The 26700-nt window shown below is 42.5% G+C and overlaps 1 protein-coding gene and 1 long non-coding RNA gene across 5 annotated transcripts in view; one reads left to right on the top strand and one right to left on the bottom strand.

The window, feature by feature from the left end:
• The window catches only part of LOC147021884 (uncharacterized), a 39040-nt gene extending 35509 nt beyond the window's left edge, over positions 1-3531 (top strand). For all 4 annotated transcript variants that reach the window (XR_015060983.1, XR_015060984.1, XR_015060982.1 and 1 more), the window contains one exon: positions 2379-3531. This is a non-coding gene — a long non-coding RNA (uncharacterized LOC147021884). The remainder of the gene's footprint in view (positions 1-2378) is intronic.
• A 20982-nt stretch (positions 3532-24513) lies between these two features.
• The window catches only part of LOC147021883 (SH3 domain-binding protein 4-like), a 63141-nt gene continuing 60954 nt past the window's right edge, over positions 24514-26700 (bottom strand). Inside the window, exon 5 of the mRNA XM_085892309.1 lies at positions 24514-26556. Within this exon, the coding sequence (XP_085748435.1) occupies positions 26347-26556 (210 nt within the window). The 3' untranslated portion in view covers positions 24514-26346. The remainder of the gene's footprint in view (positions 26557-26700) is intronic.

The following is a 26700-nucleotide window of genomic DNA, read 5'->3' as shown; positions in this document are numbered from 1 at the left end:
TCACCTTTCTCGGCTTCATGCAGTGGAAACCAAGGCATTTCGGATCATTGGTATCTCCCGCGATGAAGCTGAGTCTTTGGGCCTCTCACTCTCTCACCGCAGGCATGTCGGTGGTCTTTCTTTCATCTACCATCTCCTCTCTGGTCTCGCCCCCCCTCCCCTGCTGTGTCACTCTTTCATTCCTCTTTTTTCCCACCTTTGGAGTAAACCCCTCACTCTGTTCAATCCCATTCTTTCCTCCAGGCCTTCAAAACGGCTGTTCACCACCACCTCTTATCGTCCCCCATCCAAATCCTCAATCTATTCTACCCCCCCCTTAATCCACCCCAAACCCACCTCCTTCAAATTCCCTGCTTTTCTTCCTGAAATTCCCTGTAATGTCCATCTTGTATACCCCGTGCACTCCGCCCCATCCCTCCCACAGATCTCCTAACGTCTCCGTTCCTCACTATTTTCTCCTTCCCACTCCCGCCCCTCTTGTATCATGCGCCCCTTGCTGTGTATTGTGTGTTAGCTCTCACACGAGCCTCGACAAGGATTACAAAAAAAAAAACAAGGCATTTAGGATCATTGGCATCAGCCATGGTGAGGCTGTCTTTGGGCCTCACACTCTTCACCACAAGCAGGTCAGTGGTCTTTCTGTCTTCTACTGTCTCCTCTCCGGTCTCACACCCCACCCCCACCAATGCTCTGACTGTGGTATGTCCCCCCCCCCCATATTTCTGCAGGGTGCTTGAGGTCCGCCAGCAACCAACCCCATTCTGGTAAAACTACCAAAATCACGAAACACTGCTCACCCTCACTCTTTCATTCCTCTTTTTCCCCACCTTTGGAATAAACTCCCACACTCTCTTCAATCCCATTCTTCCCTCCAGGCCTTCAACACAGCTGTTCACCACCACCTCTTGTCTTCCATCATCCAAAACTACGATCATTTCTACCCCCGTTAATTCACCTCAAACCCACCTCCTTCAAATTCACTGCTTTCCTTCCTGAAAGTCCCTGAAATGTCCATCTTGTATATCCCGTGTTCCCCGCCCCATCCCTCTCCCTTCCACAGATCTCCTAATGTCTCAGTTCCCAACTGTTTTGTCCTTCCCTCTCCCACCCGTCTTGTCTCCTGCCCCCCTCCCCTTGCTGTGCGTTGTGTGTTAGCTCTCATGCGAGCCTCGACAAGATGTACAAAAACTATTACATGGTGGCTCGCTCACTTATGAGCATGCTTACCACTGAAACATTGTCTAGCTTGGATCCCTGACAAAGTTGTGCTAAACTAAAAGCTGCTGCTGTTGTGAAGTGCCAACAGGGAGCAATCCATGATCTCAGAGCTATGTCATATGAAATGGGCTTTCCCATGATGTGCATTTAGGTTGTAGATGTCACAGGTCCCACTGTATCGTTCGAAATGATTAAGCAGTTGTGTGTGCCGGTACCAGGTATCCTTGCCAAACTCTCAGCTTGGAAATAGCTGTGCAATTAGCATTACCCACAGTGAATAAACTACAGACATGCACTAAAGGCCCTCCTTCTGTGTTTAAGTTTCCATTTAAATGAAAAAGTGCTTTTCCAGCAGTGCCAAATGGCACCCTCATTTGTTCAGTAAAATGTGATTTATACACAAATGTGCAAGCTGGAAGGATAACCCAGAGGAAGGGTGAACTATATCGTCTGGGTTTGATTCTTGACTCGAGTATAAATTGTCACCCTGTTGTTTAGCATGCAGACATTGCATCAATGAGTGCGTTGTCTCTCGAATGGACCTTAAGCTGGGTACTCACCTGCTGGCATTAGTTGGTGGGCATTAAAGATCTCTCGTTCTCATTTAACGAGGGTTAGGCAGTTTATTGCCGACCCCTTGCCAACAAAGATAGATAAACGTGCACCGCTTTATAGGGCAGCAAAAGTCTTGGTTTTGGCTGGGAAAATATGGCAATACTTTGGCAAGTCTTGTTGGCAATGATTGGATTATTTCTATTCCATAGAGGAAAGAATGTGTTTTTTGTTTTTTTTGAAGCATGGCAGAGGTACAGAGCAAAACTTTGTGCCAAGGAATATTTTGGAACAACAATTGGTACCCATCGGTTATTCTTAAGATCATGTTCGGTCTGTCGGGCCAAAATGCTGTGGAACATGTTTTATCCGGTCCGTAATATTCACGTTTTTTGCTGAATCTTGGCACAGACTTAGTAAATTATTTATTTGGGTATAGAGCTTTGTGTTGATAAAATATTAATTACTTTTCAGTTGTTTGCTTGTCGGTTTGAATTGTCACCTTTTTTTTTGGACCACATTGATTATAGGGTGTTTCAAAAAGATTGATACAAATTTGACTTTCTGCCATTTCTTTGTTTTTTGACCTGTACCGTTTTCCTTTTCAGGGTTTGGCAGTGTTATCGTGGTATTTGTTCCCTGCGATTTCTAGCTCTGTAGCTCAACTATGCCAATGACAGTGAAGCAGAAGACAAAAGTGGTGGCTCTGTATTATGAGAGAAAATCATATGTAGATACCTGCCGGAGGTTCGGCCGGGAATACGACCTCAGAACACGTGATGGACCCACAAATTGTGCCATTCAACATATTGTGAAATATTTTGAGCACAAGGGTACAGTGCACAACAAGGGCAACAGTGGCAGGCCAGCATCAGTAACCAAGAGCCAAGCCAACATCGACGCCGTGCGGGAGGGATTCTGTAGTGGACAGTCCCAAGAAGTCCCACCGCCGGCGCTCCCAGAAGCCAGGCATCAAAACATCAGTGTGGCGTATCCTCACTAAGGAACTGTAGCTTTTTCCATACATCATCTCTATTAAGTGTAAATGAGTCAAGATGACATGAACACGAGACTCGATATGTGCGATTGGCTCAGTGACAGAATGGAGCGGTACCCAAACTGGATCAACCTGATCTGGTTCAGTGATGAAGCCCATTTCTACTTGAACGGTGCCATCAACAACCACAACAACAATTTCTGGGGGGCAGAACCACCTGAGAAGATACCAGGCCATGCTCCAGAAATTCCATAATGATCCAGCCCAAAAGGTCACCCCAAACCAGCTCAGCATGACCTGATTTATGCAGGATGGTACACCCCCGCATACAGTTGGTGACACCATCACTTTCCTGTGGAAACTCTTCAGAAACTGCCTCATTGCCCTGGGTACCGCTCATGATTGGGCTTAAACCCTCTGACTCTGACTTATAGCCCAGACTTAAACCCTCTGGAATACTGGTTCTGGGGGGCTGCCAAGGGCTCTGTCTACACCAACTGCCATGTCACACTGGATGATCTGAAGCAGGAGGTGTCAGACTACCTCCAGGCAGTGCCACATGAGACCTACAGGAAAGTTTGACAGAACTTTGGAGTTAGGATCAATGCCTGTCTGACCTGTGGAGGGGCACACATTGACAACGTCAATTACAAGGATTTTGTATGAATGCCAATTTCAGACCTTGGGCTCTCACTAACTCCAGCGGTGACTTACTGCAATAGACATCAGCCATAGAAAATACCATGTCATAAGCTTTCAATAAATGTTTGGTTCACATTCCTGAGGTTTCTGTTTCTTTGTAAATAAACAGTTAAAGTTGAATCACTGTTTTTGAAACACCCTGTATATGTGCAAGATGGGGTGAGCTTAAATTGAGGAAATTAAAATTAAAAATAATGAAAGTAATTGTCGTTGAAGAGAAAATGGAGGGCAAGGGAGACTGGGAGGACTGGGAGAGAAATGAAAGATGTTTGAGAGAAGATGGGAGTAAAGTGAGAGGGTTAACAAGACAACTTTCTCTTTGGCTTTTCTACAACCAGGTGGTTTAATTTATTGGCATATGAAAATAATCGTCCATCAACATCAGCACCTGTTATTCTGTCTGGCAGACAAAAGCACTTTTGACTCCAACTCAATGTGAGAACCAAAATAAACAATACTATTAGAGCTTTAAAATAATTGCTTCCAAAATACCAGAATCTATTGTTGCAAAAATTGTATGTCTTTGCAAGTTCATCCCATCCTGCATTCAATTTTTCTGTCTATCATCTCTACTTTGGTACACTGATATGTAGAGCGAGTCCATCGCAGGAAAACAATTTGCATTTTCCTCTTGGAAAGCCAGCCCTACTGATGGTTACCTGCAGTTTCTTTGCACAGCTCAGAACCATTGTGTTTCTCTCCTTGGAAGAGTATAACTTGCTGAAAGTCCCTGTCATGTAAGGACCTGAAAGTCCCTGTGGTGTCCATCTTGTTTACCCTGTGTACCCCGCCCCATCTCTCTCCCTTCCAAAGATCTCCTCATGTCTCTGTTCCCCACTGGTTTTTCCTTCCCTCTCCCACCCCTCTTGTCTCCTGCTCTCTTTATTGTACGTTCTGTGTGTTCGCTCTCATACGAGCCTTAACAGTGCATACAAAAAAAAAAAACATAGCCAGAGCAAAACATCATATCAGGTCATCTTCCATTCCTTCCATCAAAAAAGATGGTGTGATCCTGGATACTGCTCAAAATAAAGGAGAGCTCTTGAACTCTGTTTTTACACAAAAGGCCAAAGTCCAAATCCATCCCTTCTTGTGCCCACCCTTTTCTCCATCACAGAATGTCCCCAACAGTATTTGGGCTTCTTCCTTGTCATAGTGGAAAAGTTTCTTATCCATCTTGTCACTTCTTTTGGAACAGGTTCTGTTGGCTTAAATACTCTAATCCTCAGGAACTGTGCTTCAATAATATCATACCCTTTCTCCTCTTTCTTTCACAGATTGTTCTTGCATGAAAAGTTGCAAACATCACTCAGATTCATAAAAAAAGGTTCCAAAACTGATCCCATCAACAAGAGAACCACCGACAGATGAAGTGGATATTAAAGATAAAGCACAAAAGTGGGGAGAGGTGGGGGGAGGGGCTGTCCCACGAAAAAGAAAAAGGGAAAAAGGCTGAGAAGAAAAAGGAAAAGGTGGGAGGGAGAGCATAATAATAATAAGTAAAAAAAGACATAAAAATGTCATAGCCCCCATTGTTTTAGTAATTTTGCTACATGGAGTTAAAGGATGAGCCCATATTTATGTACTACAACTAAAATGGCCGCCACTCTACCAGATAGCCATCTTTGATCAGATCACAAAATATGGTGAGGTGCATGTGTATGCCATCATGAACTGTGCTTGCGCCAAGCTTAAACAAAATCTGACCATGCACGCCTGAGAAATGGTTGGGGACACATTTAAGTAAGAAAATGGGCACCAGTCGGCCATCTTGGATGTGATCTCGAAAAAATATGATGTGCATATGTAAGCCATCATTCTTTATATGTGTGCCAAGTTTCAACAACATCAGTAAATGCATATCCGAGAACTGGTTGAGGATGTGTTTGACACCGGGGGGGGGGGGGGGTTTTTCAACGAAAATGGCCGCCAATCGGCCATCTTGGATTAAATGCCGAAAAAAACATGACGTACATACGTATACCATCCCATCACGTGTTGCCTCTGTATCAAGAACAAATAATATCGGTCCAGACTAGTCCGAGATATGGTTGTGGACGCACATGCACACACACACACACACACACACACACACACACACACACACACACACACACACACACACGCACGTACCCACTGACACAAAAATCGAGACCAAATTCATAAGACCTCATTTCGAACTAAGTCCAACGGTGGCTAATAATAAGAAGAATAGGAAGAAGAAGAAGAAACATAATCAAGCCTATGGCAGTGGGGCAGTTTATAAGGACTTACTTGCCTCCTTCCACACAAGGAGTGTCCAACCAAAATGCGTAGTTTTCAATCAGATCAAACTTTAATCATACAGCACACGTGGAGTGCAGCAGAGACAACATGGCTGAGCTGCAGTCTTGCAGCACCCGAGGCTTGGCCAGGCCTGCAGAGTGGAGCCCTGTTGGCCGCATGTGATTGGCTCGTGGCTACGAGGGGAAGAGGTGGAGTAGGTTCAAAGCATTTTGAGGCATGTGGGGAAGTCTGGTTTTGGACCCTCTTGGTGTTCTGGAATCCATCCCTTCCTGTACCCATGTGGTCTCTGAAATAAATATTGAACCACCCCCCCCCCACTCACTGCCCCCAATTTTCTTTTTAAACGCTCTTCCTTCTGTTTTCTTCGTTTTATTCTTTCCCCCTCACCACACTCTCCTGACGCCCCACTCCCCCTTGGGATAGATATAAGTTTCCACTGAAAGCTGTGGGGATCTTTAGATTTCCTCCCCACTGCATTAAATTAAGTAGGATCCATTAGTTAAACAAATTAAGCATCGCACCCAGCACTAACTTTTCTTACTGCTCGGTTATTCGTGTTTTGGATTATTGCAGGCCCCGTGACTTTTGGAGTCCACAATGTCAGGTTTTAGTCGATTGTCCGATCTCTAGAAATATGCTTACATTAAGTTTAGATGGATTTTTTTGTTAAAAGTTGTCAACCATGTTGAAAAGTGTCATCGTGGTCCAAAGTTTCAAATTGAGTTGGTTGACATCACGGCATTTAACATTGAAGGTCAAATATTGAGGACAAAAGGTCAATCGAGGTCAAATTTAAATTTTCATCAAAAAAGATCAATCGGTATGCTTTCAAAAAAAACAGAGATAGAGACAAAATATTGACCAATTAATGAGTTACAGTGCTGTAAAGATTGAAAATAATAGGAAATTGTGAATAAAATTCTGAAGAAAAATGCAAATATCGCTTGAGCCATTTTGAATCGCAAAATACTTGGCAACTGACAACGTCCTCAAATTTGTGATTTATAAAAACGTTTAAAAATGTTTGGTCCATCGTATTCGGCACTCACAGGGTTAAACTTGGCTTGATGCACCCTCCATTTATGTACACTTCTTGTCAGTCTTTGAGTCATAGTGTCTGCCGTTGCTTTTAAGTACCTTTCTTGCATCTTTAACATGTATTATTGAACTTGACCAAAACTACAGCTTAGTTCTACCATTATTGATTTTGCAATGCCAATGTCATGTTGTGCTTTGCTTCTGCAGTAGGGGTTTCAGGTTGGTGGTGTTTTGTTTTTTTCGGCAGATGTCAAAGATGGCTGATGACATTATCCCTCCATTTACTACGCTTAAGGGAAAGCGAGATTCGTCTTCCACCATTGATTACTCATGCTGTCTCTTCTGCCAATAAATCAAGAGAAGTGGGCGAACAGCTAAATGTGAGCTTTGAAGATGGGAAGAAGCGCATTGAGGATTCCGCAGGTGAATGGGAAAGGCTAACTGGTGAAGCTTCTTTACCTTTTCTAAATTGACTCAAGAATATTTCAGGCCATGACTGGAGAGATTTGGAGGTTAATGGCACAAGATCTGCAATATCAACTTTTCCTCAGAGAGCCATTTGAACAGGCTGCGGAGAAAGCTCAACAAAGACAACAGCAAGTCTTCTGCAAGAGCCATCAGTGAATATGATGAGCTGACATTGGACTCTTCTAACTGAAGCCAATGACACAAATTATCACCAATTAATTGGGACCTTTATATGTTTTGTCAATAAAAGGACAAACCCAACCAAGATAACATCATGACTATGAACATAACTGAGAGGCTCCTTCATCTTTCCCAGGAATACTTTGTTATGCGAGTTCGGACAGTTGATGTCATCGACCTTGTATCACATATCACACACAATGTCTGGTTGAGTTTGAAAGGATGGTGAAGAAGGAGGGACAACATTGTACAGATTTCAGTCTTCAAGAACTCTGCCATAAATTGCTAGCTTATCTAGCTTTGGGTCAATTTCTTGACAAAGGCTCATGGGGAAGATGAAGAGGATGATTTAGGTGACGGTATAAGACCTTGTCCAATAACAATTACTATCTGCAGGATATTGTTCATTCAGCACTTCATGTGTGTAGAGTCCGAGAGGCTACTCCTGGACATGCATCTGCATGCAGGCTCATCACACATGAATCTGTTGCAGTTAACGTGCTAGAGAATCTGTATCTCTTTCTGTTTTATTTGCTGGAATGGCTATTGTGGATACTGAAGAAATGAAGAAAGACAATGAAGCTACAAAGGACAGGATACAAAATGTTGCACAGGATAAAGTGTTCTCAGGATCGAAGGGAAAGAAGTTGACATCAAAACATGTGAGTTGAGGAATGATGTTGCATCAGGCAACCAGATCAGAGAATTTGGTAGACTTGTTCCATGCTTCTGGTGATACAATTGGTTGATGGACACCATAACGAGAATGGCTACAAGCATCGCTAATGGTATTCTTCAAAAATATCAAGCAAACGGTAACATATATGTACCTAATGTTTTGCTTCCTTAGGAACCAGGGAGAATTATGCCAGGATCAGCAGACAACCTTGATGTGCTGGAAGATAGGATAGGTTGCCAAGGCACCTTTCATTGCTGTCAGTGGAATGCATGCCAATAGGGTCCACCTTTGTCATGACCAGCCATGACACTTTGACCTCAGCTTGACTTTTTTGGTCAAAGGTAAGAGTGGGTGACAGTTAGTATCATCATTTTAATGTAATAATTATTACTATCCCTCCAGTTATCTATCCAGTCCCTCAATTTGGTCATGTGACAAGGTATTCCCAGGGAGGAAACACAAGGAAGTTTCACACAGGAGGAGGCCATCAGGTCCCCTCATGCCTACATATTTCTGCCTATATTAATTTACCCCTCTATCCAAAATACTTCCAGAGTCCAAGGTACCTATCAAATTCTAGAACATAGAAGGGATCAGGATGTAACAGAACAAAAGGTAGAACAGTGGAAGAAGAGGGGAGAAGTACACCAATAACAGGGTTGAGATACAAAATTGGAAACTTGGACAAACAAGGTATGCCGGCAAGAATGAGGGGAAAGGCACATGGGGTGGACAAGATGGATACAGAAGGAAACTCAGGAAATAAATTTTCCATCAGAGATGGGGAATCCCCTGCCATTGAATGAAAAAGGTCATTACATATTCCAGATAATGAGGGAGGTGAATTGGAAACAAGACACCATTTGGTCATCATCTCGAAAAGGTTCCCCAGGGGTGAGGAACATAGTAACCAAAAATAATTGAAATCAGATAAGCGGTTTTCCATTTATTACAAAAAACATTTTTTTCAAGATGGCCGCCCTGGTCGGCCATCTTGGATCCGGCCATGCCTAAAATCAATAGGGTTCTTCCTTTTCAGGTGGTACATGTGTGACCCAAATTTCAAATCGATATGACGAACAGTTTATGAGTTATCACACTCACAGCTATAAATGTTGACGCCCGGACGGACGGACAGCCGGACGGACGGACAATATCCACCATCCGCCACACGGCGGGGGATAAAAACTGGCAATTTGGAAAGAGGTGGGCTTGGGGATGTTACTGGAGGTAGAAAAGATTGTGGTTTTGGATGAGTGATGATCTGAGATGGTGGCAAACAGAGGTCTTGAGGACCTGGAGGGAACAATGAGATTGAAGAGAATGTGGAAGTTGGTTCCACAGACAGGAAAAAAAAAACAGAGGATTGCAAGAAATGGAGGTGAGCAGTGATTCTGGATTTGGGGGGAGTGGGAGGGGGAGCATGGAAAAAGAAGAGGGTGTCAGACCAGAAAAAAGGCGGTAAAAGACAGAAAGACCACCGACCTGCCTGTGATGTGAAAGAGAGAGGTCCATAGGCTCAGCTTCATTGTGGGAGATTCCAATGATCTTGAAAGCCTTGGTTTCTATGGCAACAGGCTGAGCAAGGTATGAGGCAGGGGCACAAGCACAGGGCAATAGAGCGCAGTACTCCATAAAGCTGCGGATGCAGTCTGTGTCACTGGATAAGATTCAGGTGTGCCACGGAAGGACTATGCACATTGGAGGCTGCCCAGTCAGCAGCTGGCTTTAGAGGCCAACTTAGAAATGTGGTTTGCCCAGGAAAGATTGCAGCTGATAGTGAGACATAAAAGTTTGAGTGACTGAAGTTCTTCAAGAGGATTGTTAAGAACATGGATAGGAGGGTTTGCCAGATGATGAGAGAGCGAGAGAGCAAGAGAGCGAGAGAGCGAGAGAGACAGACAGCGATAGAGATTAGAGATTAAAGAATAGAGATTAGAGAATAGAGATTAGAGATAGAGATTAGAGATAGAGATTAGAGATAGAGATGAGAGATTAGAGATAGAGATTAGAGAATAGAGATTAGAGATAGAGATTAGAGAATAGAGATTAGCGAATAGAGATTAGAGATAGAGATTAGAGATAGAGATAGAGATGAGAGATTAGAGATCGAGATTAGAGATTACAGATAGAGATTAGAGATGGAGATAGAGATAAGAGATAGTGATTAGAGGTAGAGATTAGAGATAGCGATTAGAGATTAGAGATTAGAATTGAAAGACATATTCCAAGTTTTTGATCAGCTTGTGATTCTATCAAGGTCTGAAGAGAGCAAAGAGGCTGTTGTCTGCCTACCTACAGAATGAGCATTTTCATGGCAGATGGTGGAGTCATCATGAGCAAAGAGATACAGAAGATTTTCCAGAGTCACAGAGATCGTTTATGAAGTTTTGTAATGTGACTGGTCCTAAAACATTGCCTTGGGGCACTCTAGTTTTGACATGTAGTGGAGATGAGAGGATTTCATTGAGAGCAATGCATTGGATACGAGAGTAGAGGAAGTCAAGAAGCCATGTGTGGAGCTGGCCTTGAATGCCACAGGCAGAGAGTTTGGTGAGCAAGGTAGAGTCCAGACTATATTGAAAGCTCGAGATTTATCTTTCAGGTTGGTCCTGATCTTATGGCTGACATTGAGGGTCTCCATCCATTGTTGAGAGAATTGAAGCAGTTTGTCCAAAGTGGAGTGACTTGGCTTTGTGGAATGATCTGAGTTTGCCTTCGATCGGGTTTGCTTTTCAGGAAGAGAAGGAATGTTGTTTCAGAGCAACTGCCTCATCACAAGATTCAATGTACCATGGGCAGTAAGAAGAGTAGGATAACTGAAGATGAGATGGGATTGATCTGTGCACAAGAGGGAGAGCATGTTTCTGTGGAAGAATCCCCTTTTTGAGTTAATATCAGGGGTGGTGGATATAGGAGACCAATCCTGAAGCGAGATGGCTGCTTGCTGTCCCTGCCAGTATACCTGAGTGATCTGTCAGTCTCATTGGTGCTGAAGCGGCTGTCTGATAATAGCCAGAGAGATGTTAAATCTCACAAGCATTTGATCAGATGAACCAACTGGAGCAGAGGAAGACAGGAGACATGAGCAGGGAAGTTTCTCATCACCAAGTCCAGAATGGAGGATTTGCCATTGGGAGAAATCAGGTTGGAAAGTTCGCAGATTGAATCACTCCCATGGAGTCACAAAATTTCTTTGCTGAAGGGTTGGTGAGAGAGGTACCAACACTCAGCCATTTGGCAGTGTGACAATTGAAAGCACCACATATGAGGAAGAGAGAGTTGGTATGAGTAGTTATGAGTTGTTAAAGGTTTGTCGCTATTGTCTGAGAGAGATGTAGATGGAGTCATCACTGTTTGGGGGATGGTACAGCACACAGATGAACAAAAGGTGGGAGCAGAGGGGAAGTCAGAGCCAACGGTATTCCTTGGGGTTGGAAGGTGTAAGATCAGTACACTGACACTGATAAATCGAGTTCTTGATGTAAAGTGCAACTTCGCCATCAGGGCAGGGTTCAAGCCTGTCAAATCTGAGGAGACATAGCCAGGGAGAGACGTGAAGGAGTCAGGGATGTGCTGTGGGAGGAAGGATTCTGTTAAACAGAAACTTTGAGGGGGCAGGGTGAAGGAAGCTTTGAGGGGTTGGGGTAAGGGAGAAGCTTTGAGGGGTGGGGTGAGAGGAGATGAATAAAGAGGGGACATGAAGTGGAGAGATGCTGAAGAATGGGTGGGGTTGGAAGGATGCCGGCATGCAGGAGATGTGGAGGAGGGTACCGACACGGAGGGCTTTGCCACCATTAAAGGACGTGAATGGGGAATTGATTGTCATGAACAGACAACCTCTGCAAACAGGACTTTTTAAGACTCCTAATCTTGACATACAGAGACAGACATCATGGGAGATGTGAAAAGAATGATTGTTGAAGGCATGGAGAAAAGTGCTTCTGCAGGTATGGAAGGAGGGTTGAAAGACCAAGTGTTTAGGAATGAGACAGGTTTTGAAAATAATCAAATGAATGAGAAGAAGAGGAATTGTGATGAAGACGAAGAACACGTTGAGTGGTCTTGACGGAGAAATAAGGAAAGTGAAGCATTTTTAATTGATTTAATCTGTCACATATATGGGAAAAGCTATACCATCTCTTGCATGCTGTTTGAAACTGTCACGTGATGCCCAGATTGGTCTACAGACCAACTCACCCAACAACTAGCAGAGTTCACTTGGCGATTGTCAAGGTTCTTCACTCCAACATCTGCCCATGACCAAGGCGAGTGAATTCTCACTGAAACATCGGCTTCAGCAACGTTTAAGTCCAACTTATTTCAATTTTAAACTTTTACTGTTTTACCATTTTTAAATGTATTTCAAAGTTTTTAAAGGAAGAAGCATTTCATTCAATTAAGACTCAGTTTGGAAATATTGAGAAAAGCAAGGTATTAGGCAGGGGTTCTTAACATTTTGATGATTCCAGACCACAAATGGATTGCCCAACATGGTCCCATACCCCCTTCGCTTGACTGTCGAAATCATGATCATCACCATTCCTATTAGTTGACAGTATGAATTCCAAAGATGTCAATAGCTTGAAATTATGTTAGATATGGATAGCTAGGAATAGAACATGAAAGGCAATCATAAGCATTTATCATATATATTGACAAAAATAAAAATAAAAAATAACCAAGAAATTACAAATATACAAACAGCCACAAGTATTTTACAATATAACTTTGATTCACCTATTTCAGATTATAAATCAGCAACTTTACTTCTTAGAGTTGAGTTTTATTTAACAAAAGAAGAAAACAAACTTGAATGTGCAAGTTTTTCAATATCTTGAATACATAACACACACTCTTACTAATCTAGTGAGATATTTAACCTCCGCCATCGAAGATGGACGGAGGTTACTTTTTTCACCCCTGTCTGTTTGTTTGTTTGTTTGTTTGTTTGTGAACAGTATTACGGAAAAACTCCTGGACGGATTTCGACGAAACTTGGTGGGGGGGATTAGTTATGGTCCAAGGATCATGCCATTAGATTTTGGACTTGGTCCAAAGTCCAATAGGGCTGCTATGGTGGCCATTTTGAAAAATATTTGAATTTTTGTTTTTGCATTTCTGCATGTTGTAAGTGATTTCCAACCATAAATAAATAAATTTGTTAGAGAAAAAAAACAACATAAAATTTGGCAACTTTTTTTCAAAAAAATTTCGTTTTATTTGAAAAATATTTGAATTTTTTTTTGGCATTTCTACATGTTTTAAGTGATTTTCAACCCTAAAAAAATTTGTTGGAGAAAAAAAAAACTTAAAATTTTGCAACTTTTTTTTCAAAAAAATTTCGATTTTTTTGGGGGCATTTCTACATGCGCATCAATCTAGTTTATTTTATTCAATCGTGGTTCAGTAGAGTCTGATCCGTTTTGACCTATAATGAATAGGATATCAGGTTCACTTAAGTGACCCAGCAGTATTGGCAGCAGAGGTTTTGCACTCAACCGAGTGCTCCTCCTCAAGTTAGGGCTTCAAGCATGGCTGAAGCCCTATTGAATTCGTTAGTATTATTATTATTAAAGGCGTTTTTATGTTCTACTGACCGATTTTATGGCGGATCTGGAGGGAAAACTGTTGGATGAAATTCAATGAAACTTAAACACTAATAACTCTTCACCTGAAGTTTATAGTTTGAAAATTTTGATGACGTAGATCACGTGGTATGGCGGCCATATTGGATTTTATCCAAAACCTAAAAACATCTTCTTCAGAAGGGATAATTATCCGACAGCCTCAACCGTTTGCACACACTTGCGATGTTCCATGGGAATGTTAAGTAGTTAATTTGGTTCAAATCGTTATTTAATTTATATGATTTAAAATTATGCCGATTCGCCTCATTAAATATGCAAAATATGCAAATGAGAGTTGAAAAAATTTAATGACACCTTTAGATCGGACATAAAGAGGGGACTCCCAATATGTTTATACGATGTCTGTGTTTGACCCCAGTGAGGCCCCAGAGCCCCCCAAAGTTGAAAATGACCCATTTTTGAAATGTCATAAAATGAAAACAAGGCTTGGATGAAATTCAATGAAACTTATACATTTAATAACTCTCCACCTGAAGTTTATAGTTTGAAAATTTTGATGACGTAGGTCACGTGGTATGGCGGCCATATTGGATTTTCTCCAAAACCAAAAACATCTTCTTCTCCAGAAGGGATAATACGACAGCCTCAAACTTTTGCACACATTTGCGAGGTTCCATTGCAATGTTAAGTTGTTAATTTTCTCGAAATCGTTGCATAATTTATATGATTAAAATGATGCCAATTCGCCTCATTAAATATGCCAAATATGCAAACAAGAGTTGAAAAAATTTAATGACAGATTCTGATAGGCCTTGAAGAGGGGACTCCAAATATGTTTACACTATGTCTGTATTTTACCCCAGTGAGGCCCCAGAGACCCCCAAAGTTTAAAATCACCCATTTTTTACATGTAAAATGAAAACTAAAGAAGATAGACATATAGTGACCACACATTCTGGAAGATATTTTAACGTTCTACAAGTTCGCCATTTACATTAATATGCAAATGTGGAGTTATTGGACTTTTTTGGAGACTTGAAAATTTGTCCAGCCTCGATTTGTCCAATGTGAAGTTTCTTTCTTTATCATGTATTGCTATGGGCTTTTCAATCCTTCATTGATATAACATGAGGGACCCCGTAGCTGGACCCCATTGCACACTTGAACTAACTTTCTAACTCGGAAAACCCATATCATGTGACAGGGTGATGGTGTTGCAATTTGTTAAAATGGAGGCACGCCTTGAAGCCCGGGATTACTGATTTACCAGTTTTAATTGATGTTGTTTTTATGCAATCAAAATATGGAATCGGGGTACAGTTACTGAGAATGCAACTCGCATGCCATCTGATACATCAAGTCGATTTCTCCACTTTGATTTCAGATTTAATAATGGAGAGAATCCTGTTTCACAAAGGTACGTAGTTGTGAAGGGAACCGAAACATTCATTGCTCTCATAGTCAAGTTTGGGTAAGCTGCAATTTGCTCACACCAAAACTGCTTGACATCCATCCCAGCCCTTTCAAAATCAGCTTTCTTTCTTGGGTCTTCTTGGAAGTCAATGAAATCATCCTTTGCTGAATCGTTGTCACTCAATCTCGATATATCAAACGAGAAAGGGTTTTGGATCCAAACAGATTCGATGCTAAGATCATCAATATGTGAGAAGTAACGTTCAAAATTTGTACATAGGACTTCCAAATTGTTCTTGACTTCTTGAAGTATTTCTACAGGAAATGATTTACCATCTCCAATAAGAATATTGTCAAGGATTGGAAAGTTTGCCAGGTTTCTGCTTTCAACACGGCGACTCCAAATAGGTAATTTCCTTGTTAATGCGACAACTTTTCCGCCGGCCTGAATAATGTCCACATCCCTTCCTTGCATTGACATGTTCAATTCATTGAGGAGACTAAAATATCAGCCAAATATCCCAGGCTAACAATAAAATGCTCATCTTCAAAATGATTTGCAAGGGGGGAATTGTTGATGCGTGAGGAATTCGAAAATGTCATCCCGAATTTGCACTACATGTTTGAAAACACGGCCACGACTCAGCCAATGTACCTCTGTGTGGTACAATAATACACTATGTTCCGCTCTAATCTCATCACAGAATTTTTGAAAGAGCCGATGATTCAATGCACATCCACGAATAAAGTTGACTGTTTGCACAACTATTCCCATCATTTCTTGAAGTTTCTTTGGCAATGTTTTGGATGCCAAAGCTGGGCGATGTAGAACACAGTGATGTGGATTTTTTTAACCCACCTTGTTGTGATCGTTGTCCTCCTGAAGGATTCTAACTGGCCGATTGTGGAATCCTATTTGACTTCAGACAGAGTTTAACGTTTGTCCGATTTGATTATAAAATCCTACAAAAACCCTATCGACACTGATAAAACTGATATCCACACAAGTCCTTCCTTGTGAAACAATTTATTTCCTAATTATACACCATACACTTCTCACCCTTGTACAATGAACTTAAAAATCCCCATTTGTTTGCAATATTATTTGGTTCTATTTCATTTATTCTTACTTTAGTTAATAGTTAGACCAACCCGATTCAACTCACTTCTACATTACATCAGAGAGTTTTATTCTAACTTGGTACTTGGTCAGTTCCAAGGAGTACGAGCCACTGAGAAACTATACTTCCTCACGTGCTCGTACTCCAAACTTTTAGATTTGAAAGCATTTTATACTTTCGTGAGAGAGAGGTTGGGGGATATTCACCCAGACTGTAGACGTGTCCTTTAGAGGAAAAGCCACTTCGTACATTTTCTAAGCAAAGGTTCATTTATCAGCTCGGTCACTCTGCTCCAGAACAACACATTTCTTATCATTTAGGGCAAAAGTCTTTTGGCCAGAAATGACAGCCAATTCAATTTGCAGCATAAAAGTTACATTTCTGAAACTCCATTTGTTGCAATTTAAAATACATTAATATAAATTTTTCCCCCACAACGGTGTGTGGTGAGCACATGTGGAGCTTTCTCCTTGACCATAGCAACAAATCCAGATTTTTTTCCAATCATGGCAGGAGCTCCATCCATAGAAATAGACCCAATCAAATCCCATCCTAACTCATGGCGATCCAAGAACGATTGGATCAGCTTGAATACATCAACTGCTTTCGTTGTTGTTTCGAGTCGTTCACAAAATAAAAAACTCTTCCTTGATGTTTTTTCATGTGTATAGCAAACAAAATACAAGCAATTGACTGTGGTTTGAAACATCAGTTGATTCATCGATCTGCATGCTGATTTTTGCAGGACTCTGTTTAATCTCGCTGACAACTTGGGTTGTTATCTCTTGACTCATGTCTTTAACTCTCTGGCGTACAGTGTCGTTGGACAAGGGCACCTGACTCAATTGCTTCACGGCATCCTCTCTCAGCATGATTTTAGCCATCTCCAGTGCACAGGGCTTCACTGGGGTCTCTCAAATCGTGTGGGGCTTCTTTTCTTTGGCAATCATGTACGAAACTTTGTTGGAGACTTCCAGATGAGGTTTCCCAGGAGCAGCAAACCCATTTGATGAAAGAGTTGCTTTCTGATCAGAATGAACTCTTTTCAACTTAAAAGCATCAATCGATGTGCCAACATGATTACTGTGCTTGCTTTCGAGATGTTCTCTCAGTCCTGATGGCTTCAAATTTCCATTGCTCATTACCAAATTGCAAATCATGCATTGAGGTCTTTCAGTTCCATCTCGTTCTGTCATCCAGGTGAAGCCAAAATTCTGCTCATTTCCATTCTGCCATGACGCCCTACGGCCTTCGGATTACCGGTGCATTTGTTGCGGCGCCTTGAGGTCGACATGTAACAATATCAAGAGCAAGGCAGAAGTTATACCAGGACTTGGGGGGGGGAGGAGGTGGAGAGTGTGCAACAAAATACGATGCAGGTCAAATACTTTGAAAGAAAGGACTTTGAAAGATTACTAAATTTGTAAAATGACAGACAGGCATGGAAAACTGAGGGACATGTGAAGGAGGTTCATGCAGAGGAGGTGAAAATGCACTTGACAAAATTAAAAGAGGGAAAGCCTGTAGACCATCTGAAGTTGCGGTCAAGTTTGTGAACGCGCTAGGAAATGAGGGGGTTAAGTGGAAGGTGGAGTTGATTTGGAAAGTGTGGAGTGAGGAGAAGATACCTGATGATTGAAGGAAGAGCATAAAAATCCCAATTTTCAACCAGAAAGGGGAGATCTTAGACTGTGTTAATTACAGAGGGATTAAATTGATGGAGCATGCCATGAACATTCTGGATAGGATCTTTAGGACCAAAGGATAGGACCTAAGGCTCAGGAAGATTATGAAGATAGATGAGATGCAGAATGGATTCATGCAAGCGATTTTTCATCACGAGACAGATTCAGGAAAAGATGCTGGAAGAAATTGAGAATCTGTATTGGGCATTCGTAGATATAGAGAAGGCATATGATATAACTCCAAGAGTATCAGTCCTTGAGGAAAAAGGGTTTGCCAGAGCAGATTGTTAAAATCGTGTTGGAAATGTATGTGGGAGCCAACCCTATGATCAGCACAATGAATGGGGACTCACAATATTTTAGAGTGAAGGTCGGTCTCCACCATGGTTCTGCACTAAATCTCTTCCTTTTTGTAACTGATTGATGTGCTAAGTGACAACATCAGAGATAGACAACTATGGGAGTTCCTGTTTGCAGACGACTTTGTCATGACAGCAGAGTCAAAGGAACAGCAGCAGAGAAGAGTGCTGGAATGGCAAGGGAGCTTGGAGAGGCAGGGGTTGAAAGTTAATGCAAGAAAGACAGAAGTAATAGTGTGTGGCAAGACTGATATAGAGAGGGTCAAGATTGTAGATAAGGGGTGGACAGCTGACACAAGTGGACAAATTCAAATACCTTGGCTCAGTGCAAAAGGAAGGTGGAGGTTGTGAATCAGAAATCCAGGATACAGTAAAGGAAGCATGGAAAAAATGGAAGGCTCGTGGAGTCGTCTGCAATTGAAGGTTTAAATCTACAAGCCAGTGATTAGAATGGTTATAATGTATGGTGTAGAAACATGGGCTTTTGAGGAAAAGGGAAGAGGAGTTACTGGAGAGGACAGAGATGAGAATGCTTCGGTTGATTATTTGAGTATCACTGAGAGGTTGGTTGTGGATTGAGGAGATACACAATAAATCTGGAGTTGTATCATGGAAAAGATTAGAGAAACTAAGTTGTGGTGGTTTGGACATGTGATGAGGAAAAAGGATGAAGAACTAATCAAGGAAGCATGGAATGAGCCAATTAAAGGGAAAAGATGCAGATTAAGACATAGATTAAGGTCAAGGGAGGTTATGCAAAGAGAGTTGAGGAGCGTAGCATTGGCCTCCACCACTCACGATGCTCCTCCACTGAGAGACTCTGGTGAGCAGGATCAGCGTCAGGAAAACGAGCCACATGTCCATACAGCCACAGCTGATGCTCACGGACTATGCAGCAAACAAATCTCATTTGAGTCTCTCAGCAACCGCTCATTGGACACAAAGTCCGAGCAGCGATGGCCAATGATTATCCGAAGAGACCTGGTGCCAAAGAACTTAAGTCTCCATCTCAGATCCCTGGGCAGAGTCTAAGTCTCACATCCATAGAGCAAGAATGGAAGCACCAACGAACTGAAGACTCAGCCTTTCGTCCTCCCACACAGGTACCAGCAGTGCCACACCCCATAATCCAGTGAATCCATGACTCCCCAGGCCTGACCTAGACGTCTGTTGACCTCTGGCTCACAGCTAGCAGAGATGTGAATATTCATGCCAAGGGAAGGGAATCTCTCCCTGACCTCAACATCCTCGCCACAAGCAGGTACAGACAGGACATCAGCATCCAAGATGTCATTGGAAGCCTGGATCTTAGTTTTGACCCAGGAAACCCGTAATCCCAGTGGCTCTCACTCCTCATTCAGTACCTTGAGGGCCCCCAAAAAGATATCCAGAGTCTCCGCAAAGATGACTGCATCATCTGCAAAATCAAGGTCAGAGATCTTGACATTCCCAAACGATGCGCTGCAGCTTGATCTCTCCGTCATCCTCCCCATAATCCAGTCCAGACAAGTGCTGAAAAGTGTTGGGGCCAGTACACACCCCTGACGAACTCCTGTAACAACTGGAAATACGTCAGAGATGGTACCACCACATGTCACAGCACTCTCAGTGCCAGAGTATAGTTCAGACATCAGATTGATCAGCTTTGGTGACACCCCACGAAGACCAAGAATCCTCCAGAGGGCATCCCGATTCAATGAATCAAACACTTTACAGGGATCAACATGGGGTGCAAGCAGCTCCTGCCGAAACTCTCATCTGCGTTCGGTGAGGACCCAAAGAGCAAGGATATGGTCAATCGTTGATCTCTTTAGTGCAAAGTCTGACTGCTATGGACGCTGGTGCTCAAGCAGATGGTGGCAAACCCTATTCAGAATTATCCCAGCAAAGACCTTGCCTGGCACTGAGAGCAGCGTCATCCCTCGGAGGTTGTTGCAGTCTTGGTGATCACCCTTCCCTTTCCAGAGATGGACAACAAGGCCCCTCTTCCAGTCAGTTGGGATGATACCTGTGTTCCAGGCAGAGCACAGACCTGCATGCAATGACACAAGTACAGGATTTCTACCAGCATTGAGAAGTTCAGCATGGTTGCCACAAATCCCAGGAGCTTGACCCCATTTCAAGCGGTTCACCGCAGCCTTTGTTTCCACAAACGAAGGTGGACCACAGTTGATTGGAGGGTCAGCAATAGGGGTAGTAACACCCCTGACACCCAACTCGATAGCTGGTGGATCAGCCTGGTACAGCCACTCAAAGTAACTGGCCCAGCAGGCCTTCATCCCGGACTCCACTGTCAAGAGCCTACCACCCTCTGCTCAAACTGCAGTACATCGAGGGATGGGCTTGAATGAACGCAATGCGTGAATTCCCTTGGAAGCAGGATGAAAATCACTTGACTACAGGTGATGCTCTACCCCCTCACAGATTACTCCTACATCGGCCTCCTTGTCCACCCTAAGTGCATGTTCAGTTTTCCGCCTCAGCTCCCTGAACAGCTCAGTTCTGCCATTCAGCCTGGCCCTGCGACTCTGGTCAATGGTATCCAATGTCACTTGAGAAACAAAATTCTTCTTCGCCCTATGGTGAGTTCCAAGACATCTCCCGGCAACATCAAGGAGGGTGGTCTTGAATGCACTCCACAATTCTTCAGGACCTCCCAAAGCAGCAGACCCCCAAATCTCCACTCAGTTTGTTCGCAAACTCCTCAGCTACCCTCTCATCCGTGAGCTTCCCAACATCCAGCCTTAGCTGGGATGGTACCATTCTCCTGGATTTAAGCTGCAACTTCAGAATTGCGACAACAAGCCAGTGGTCAGTCTTGAGGAACTGAGCGCTTCGGTAGACCTTGCAGTTCTGGATCATCCTCCAGCAATCATCAACGAGCACATGGTTAATCTCCTTTGCCACACCACCAGCGTTGGAATACCAAGTCCAGCGATGAGCCGGTGGGCACTGAAACCATGCACTGGCCACCCTAGGTCCATGACTTCTTGCAAAGTCAAGGAACTTTGTGCTATTCTGGTTCATAGTTCCTAACCCATGGGAACCAACACACGTCTCATAGCCATCCCTCTCAGTTCCAGTCGATGCATTGAAATCCCCAAGACTAGAAGTGTATCTTGTCTGGGGCACTGATCAACCACAGACTCTAGCGTGTCGTAGAATGCATCCTTCACGGTGAGATCACTTGCCTCAGTCGGAGCATAAACAGAGACCATGGAAATGACACCTCACGAGTGATGAATACTTGGGCTTATAATACGCTCATTGACCGGTGTTACTTCAATTATCATTGGAGTCAGCTTAATGGGCACAGCTACAGCAACTCCTTGGGAATGGTAACCATCAGAGCGACCAGACTAATAGTAGGTGTAACCACCCACCATGATCTCGCCGCAATCTGGTCTCTGAACCTCAAAGAGTGCTGCAATACCGATGTCCAAACGCTTGAGCTCAGATGATAACAGAGACAGGTGATCATCCTCTCTTTGGGATAGGACATTCCAGGCACCCACCCGAAGGGACCGCCTCAGGTTAACCCAAGGAGACCGCCATCTGGCGGACGACACCTCAGCGTCACTCCGACACACTCTCCTGCAATCTGACCCTGGAATGTTACCCCGTGGTTTCCCTCCTATCAAAGATTGGGGGTCCCGAAGGCTTTGCCCCAATCCCGTCATCCGGTGAGCTGCCCTGCGAAGGGAAGCTGCACAGGAGGTACTCCCACGGAGTGGGTTTTCAGATTTCTTTGCGTTTTTGTGTTTTGCGGAATGAAGGGTTTTACGGTGGCCGGACTGCAAATACTGCCACCGACTTCCTAATAAGAAGTAACACAACTCCTATCTTCCACAGATATTCCTCGTGTTCCTCTATTTCCACGCGTCTGATTTGCATTCAGGAACAGAACAATTATGGTGAATCATCTTGAAATTTCTGCGCTCTCGTCTCAATGCTGAAAATTCTGTTTAAAAGATTATTCGAATCGCAGATTTCATACGAGCAACGGCAGGTTAAAAGTGACCGTTGAGTAGAACCGAATCAGGGTAAACACATACACCACACACATGTGCAAATGGCCTCATTTAGCATTCGTACATCATTTCGAAAGTGCCATATTGGTTTCCACGAAAAATAGGCATAACTTTCAGTGTCTTGTATCCATGAGTAATCGGCGTTTTATAAATCCAATTATTATCATTATTATTAATTTATTATTATCAACTCCGGTGAGTCATATGACAAGAAACGAGAGGTGGGCGGGCCCACACCTGTCAATCAGCCTGGTGTAACGAGCCAGCGAACCAATCACAACTTCTGGTTCATGGGTTTGGTTGATGGTGGAATGTCATCGCTCTCCATTGTATAATAGTCTGGTACGACTTTTTAATGCAAAGTGTTTTCACGCACAATTGACATGATATTTCATAGTTCAAAATAAAATTCCCCCAGCATGTAAACACATTTTTTGAAAGTGTGTGAGGACCGGAGGGGGGAGGGGATATTCTGCGATATTTACTTGTTCTATGTCCTGTATGTGGCTGGTTGATTTTATACCATGCTCTATACAGAGCATCAATTACAGCCAAACAGTTTCTTGGACAAGCCTTATAATCCTGGACAGGCCACGACTACAACGCAGGGTACTCGACTGATGGTACAATAATTTGGAGTTTGGCCAGGATGCTGGCGATCGCTCGCCTACTCTTCATGAAGTACACCATGGGATATTTGGCGTCCACCAATTAATGCTGACAGACGGGACACCCAGTTTAACGTCCATCCAATTGACAGCACATGCATTGATGATCCAATCACCAGGTTGACAGTTTATAGCTGGGTAAGAATTCGGACCCAGGATATATAATAGAGCTCAGATGTGAGTGTCCCCACTTCAGCCTATCCTGCCTACCCTGTAAACGGCTCTTTATAATAAATGAGCAACTCCTCAATTTTGTATGCTTGTACCCAATGTAATATTTCCAAATGTATTTGCATTGTTTTAAAAAATAATAATGATCAGGTTGAGAATTATAAGAGTACGGCTGCAAAAAAAAAAATCATCACCAAAGCTCATGCTACCTCACTGTTGGCCGAAGTGAAACAATCGAGTCAGGTTTCTCAAATTCAGGGTGAACAAGGCAAAAGGCGTTGCGTTATTCCCATCTACTGACGAGCCATGGCAACTACATGAAACTGTTGGGCAAAAAAATAGACGTTTGATTTTCTTTTTTTAGAGGCCGGAAACTCGCCCAGGACTTCATCTGGTAATTAAGAAGGCAACTTTGTACCTGAGCAGGTGTCAGATGAAATTGTGGTGTTGGTCGAGAAACTGCCTGGTGTTTTAATCAGTGAGGGAAAGGTCGAGAAGGATTGGAGAATGGAGAAAGGGGGACACAGAGGAAAGGGAACATTGGAATCGGCAGGGATAAAAGGGAGGTGGAGTCCAAAAATTATACTATTTTGTATGGTGGTGGCCAAGTGGTAAAGGGCACCTGGTTGATCTCCCAGTGGTTGGGGGTTTAAATGTTGTAAGATCATAGTCAAAGGAAGATCCACATTGCTTTTAACTTTTCAAAATCCCAGCTGGTTTATTAATGACCTCCAGGGAGAGGATAACTTGCCTTCAGGTCTGGCCTCCATCTGACACCCTTTCACACATTGCATCCGACTCTTTATGGCCTCAGGGAAACTTTGGAGAAGGATCTAAAATGCTCTGTACGAAAAGGTCTCACTGTTCACAACCTTCTCACAGAATGCTCATAAAAATAAATGGTCCCAAAAGTCTTGAAAATTTTTTTACAGTTAAATCTAACTTTAAATGAGTCATGAATTAAAAACATCCCCGACTTTCATGTGATGGGCAATCGCCCATCTAATGAAACGGATCACATCTTCCAGCTGTATTTTACTGACTTTGTTAATAAAAAAAACGTTTTCATACTTCGTAACTCAAAAGACAACATTCAAAAAAGAAATCCTTTAGAAGCATTTGGTCTCATTTACAGACTGGAATCATCTGCTCATGTGGCTTTCATGTGTGTTTTAATTTCTCCCATGGGTATTTTATTTACTATCGCTTTGTTGTTCTGCCTTACAGACATAAATTCTGTCATCTGCAGTCAGATTGTCAGCCAGACCTGCTGCCTGCATAGTGTTCACGTGCAGATTATATAGTACCAGGTGGGAGATCCGAAACGCGTCATCGACTTGCACACCACAAGAACTTTGTTTGAAGCTTAATTTTTATTCAGTTCATCCCTGATACTGACATGTTGCAAGAATTACATCGTTTAAAATAAGGTCAATGTGTTACTTGGTAGAAAAATTACAATAACAATTATATTACTGCAGCTGGTATCCCTGCGATAATTCAACGGAAACTTCTCTACAATAAATTTTTTTTTTTAAGTTTCAAATTTCTTAAATACTGTATATGTATACAACAAATAAAGTTAATTCATTTTTTATAAACCAACTGCTTAACAGGGAGAACTTTAAACCGATTTTACATTTTCATAGCAAGATGCTTTTGGTGGGGCTGGCAGGAGGTATGTGGACGTTGAGGTACGTGGACTCATATGTGAGCTGTCTCACCTGGGTATGAATATGGATGGTGGATGTTAAAAATACCTGAGGTGTCTTGCAAAGAGCAGGTGAATTATGGCCAATACCCTGAACAAATTCCAACTTTCTGCCCAAACTATATCGCTAACCTGTACTTGGTAAGTACGGCCAAATACTGTCATTGTACGTGGAGGGAGGCCTTCAACATGCAGTTTACTGAAAACAGGGTGAAGATGATGATGATGATTTTGCTTTCCCATTTTGACCAATCATGTGGTTTATATGAAAGGAATTATATTTTTTTATCACGTATACTTTCAACAATACCATTATGGCTGCGAGAAAGCAACACTATATACAAAAATATACTACATAAGTACCAGACTTCACCATTTGAGCTTTCCCCATTATGGATATCTAATGTACAATATACATAATAGTAAATCCATTGCAAGTAGTAATTTGTGAAAACTGGGAATGAAGAAGTCAAATATACTCGTATCCTGTTATCAAAAGATATAATAATGAGAGTGTCTGTTTTCACCATCAGCTTCAACATTCATTGGCATTTCATACCAGCTATTGATTGGCAAACACAACCTTAAGTTATGTTATTATTCATCTTGCACTGATTGTTTTTGAAAAGATCAATACTTTTATCTTACAAAAGTTTCTTCAAAAACACAAAGCAATTCGACAGCAAAAAATAAGTTGAACAATTTGAATGGAGAATACTCAGCGATGATGCACAAAGATAGAAAAAAAAATACATATAGTGTGTGTGTGTGTGTGTGTGTGTGTGTGTGTGTGTGTGTGTGTGTGTGTGTGTGTGTGTGTGTGTGTGTGTGTGTGTGTGTGTGTGACGTTCAAGGCAGCATCGTACGACAGTGATCCCATGATGAAGACACAAGATGGTTGAGGACGCAAACTGGGTGATCCCATGATGAAGACACAGGACACAGAGATTGTGGGTTCAAATCCAGCTCTGAAGGCAAAATTATTAACGACTTGGAATCTTTGCAGCTTCTGTAATCGGAACTTATCTCAGTTCAATTGCCATGTTGCTGTTGGATTTTTGGTAAAAAAAAACAAACAAACAAAAAATCTAGCAGGCTCATTAATGACCTTGAGAGAACAGGTAACGTCTGCCCTACCTCTCCATGCAGAACCAATCCACACTTTATCGTTGAATCATAAATGCTTCCAGGCAACTAAGGATTGGCATCATGCATGCTGCTCATAAAAGGCAGTGGTATCCACAACTCCCTAATTGAAAAAAATATCTACATATGTGGTATATCTCAATCTCGCAACAGGGTCTCTGAAATGAATATTCACTGAGTAACAATGCAGTGATGTTTCAGTACTGTTTGACGGGAAATTGAAATGTTTTTATACAGAAATCTCACAAATATTCCACTGAATTCCAGCTCGATTAGGATTGGCGCTCTTTGAAGGAAAGAAATGCGACAAAGGTCTGCCCTACGAAGAAATCAGTCATCATTTGGACGGAACGCATGGGCCTGCAGAACTTCCAGACCATTGACGAGCATAAGTAGACCCGTAGGAACATGCCATGAATGTGTGGGTGGCTCCCGCATTCTGTCCAATGCTGTATGGACATCTTGCAGGACATCCCTGTAGGAATCCCCAGCTTGTGTGCGCCACGTCACCATGAAATCATAGGCTGGTTTCCAGCGCATCTGGAGGAGGAGAATAACATCATTATTCAAGGAAAATACCGGTTTTCGATAAAAATTCAAGTTTGTTTTCATTGTCTCAAGTAGCTCTAAGGAATTTCTTCGAAATTGTTTGCCTGAACCGATAATTTGCAAAATCATAGATAT

This window comes from Eptatretus burgeri, chromosome 8 (assembly GCF_056783735.1).
Source record: "Eptatretus burgeri isolate ZD-2024b chromosome 8, Ebu_testis_v1, whole genome shotgun sequence".
Classification (NCBI taxonomy): Eukaryota; Metazoa; Chordata; class Myxini; order Myxiniformes; family Myxinidae; genus Eptatretus; species Eptatretus burgeri.
Note: the sequence above shows the minus strand (reverse complement) of the source record. Positions and strands in the feature narration are given on the sequence as shown.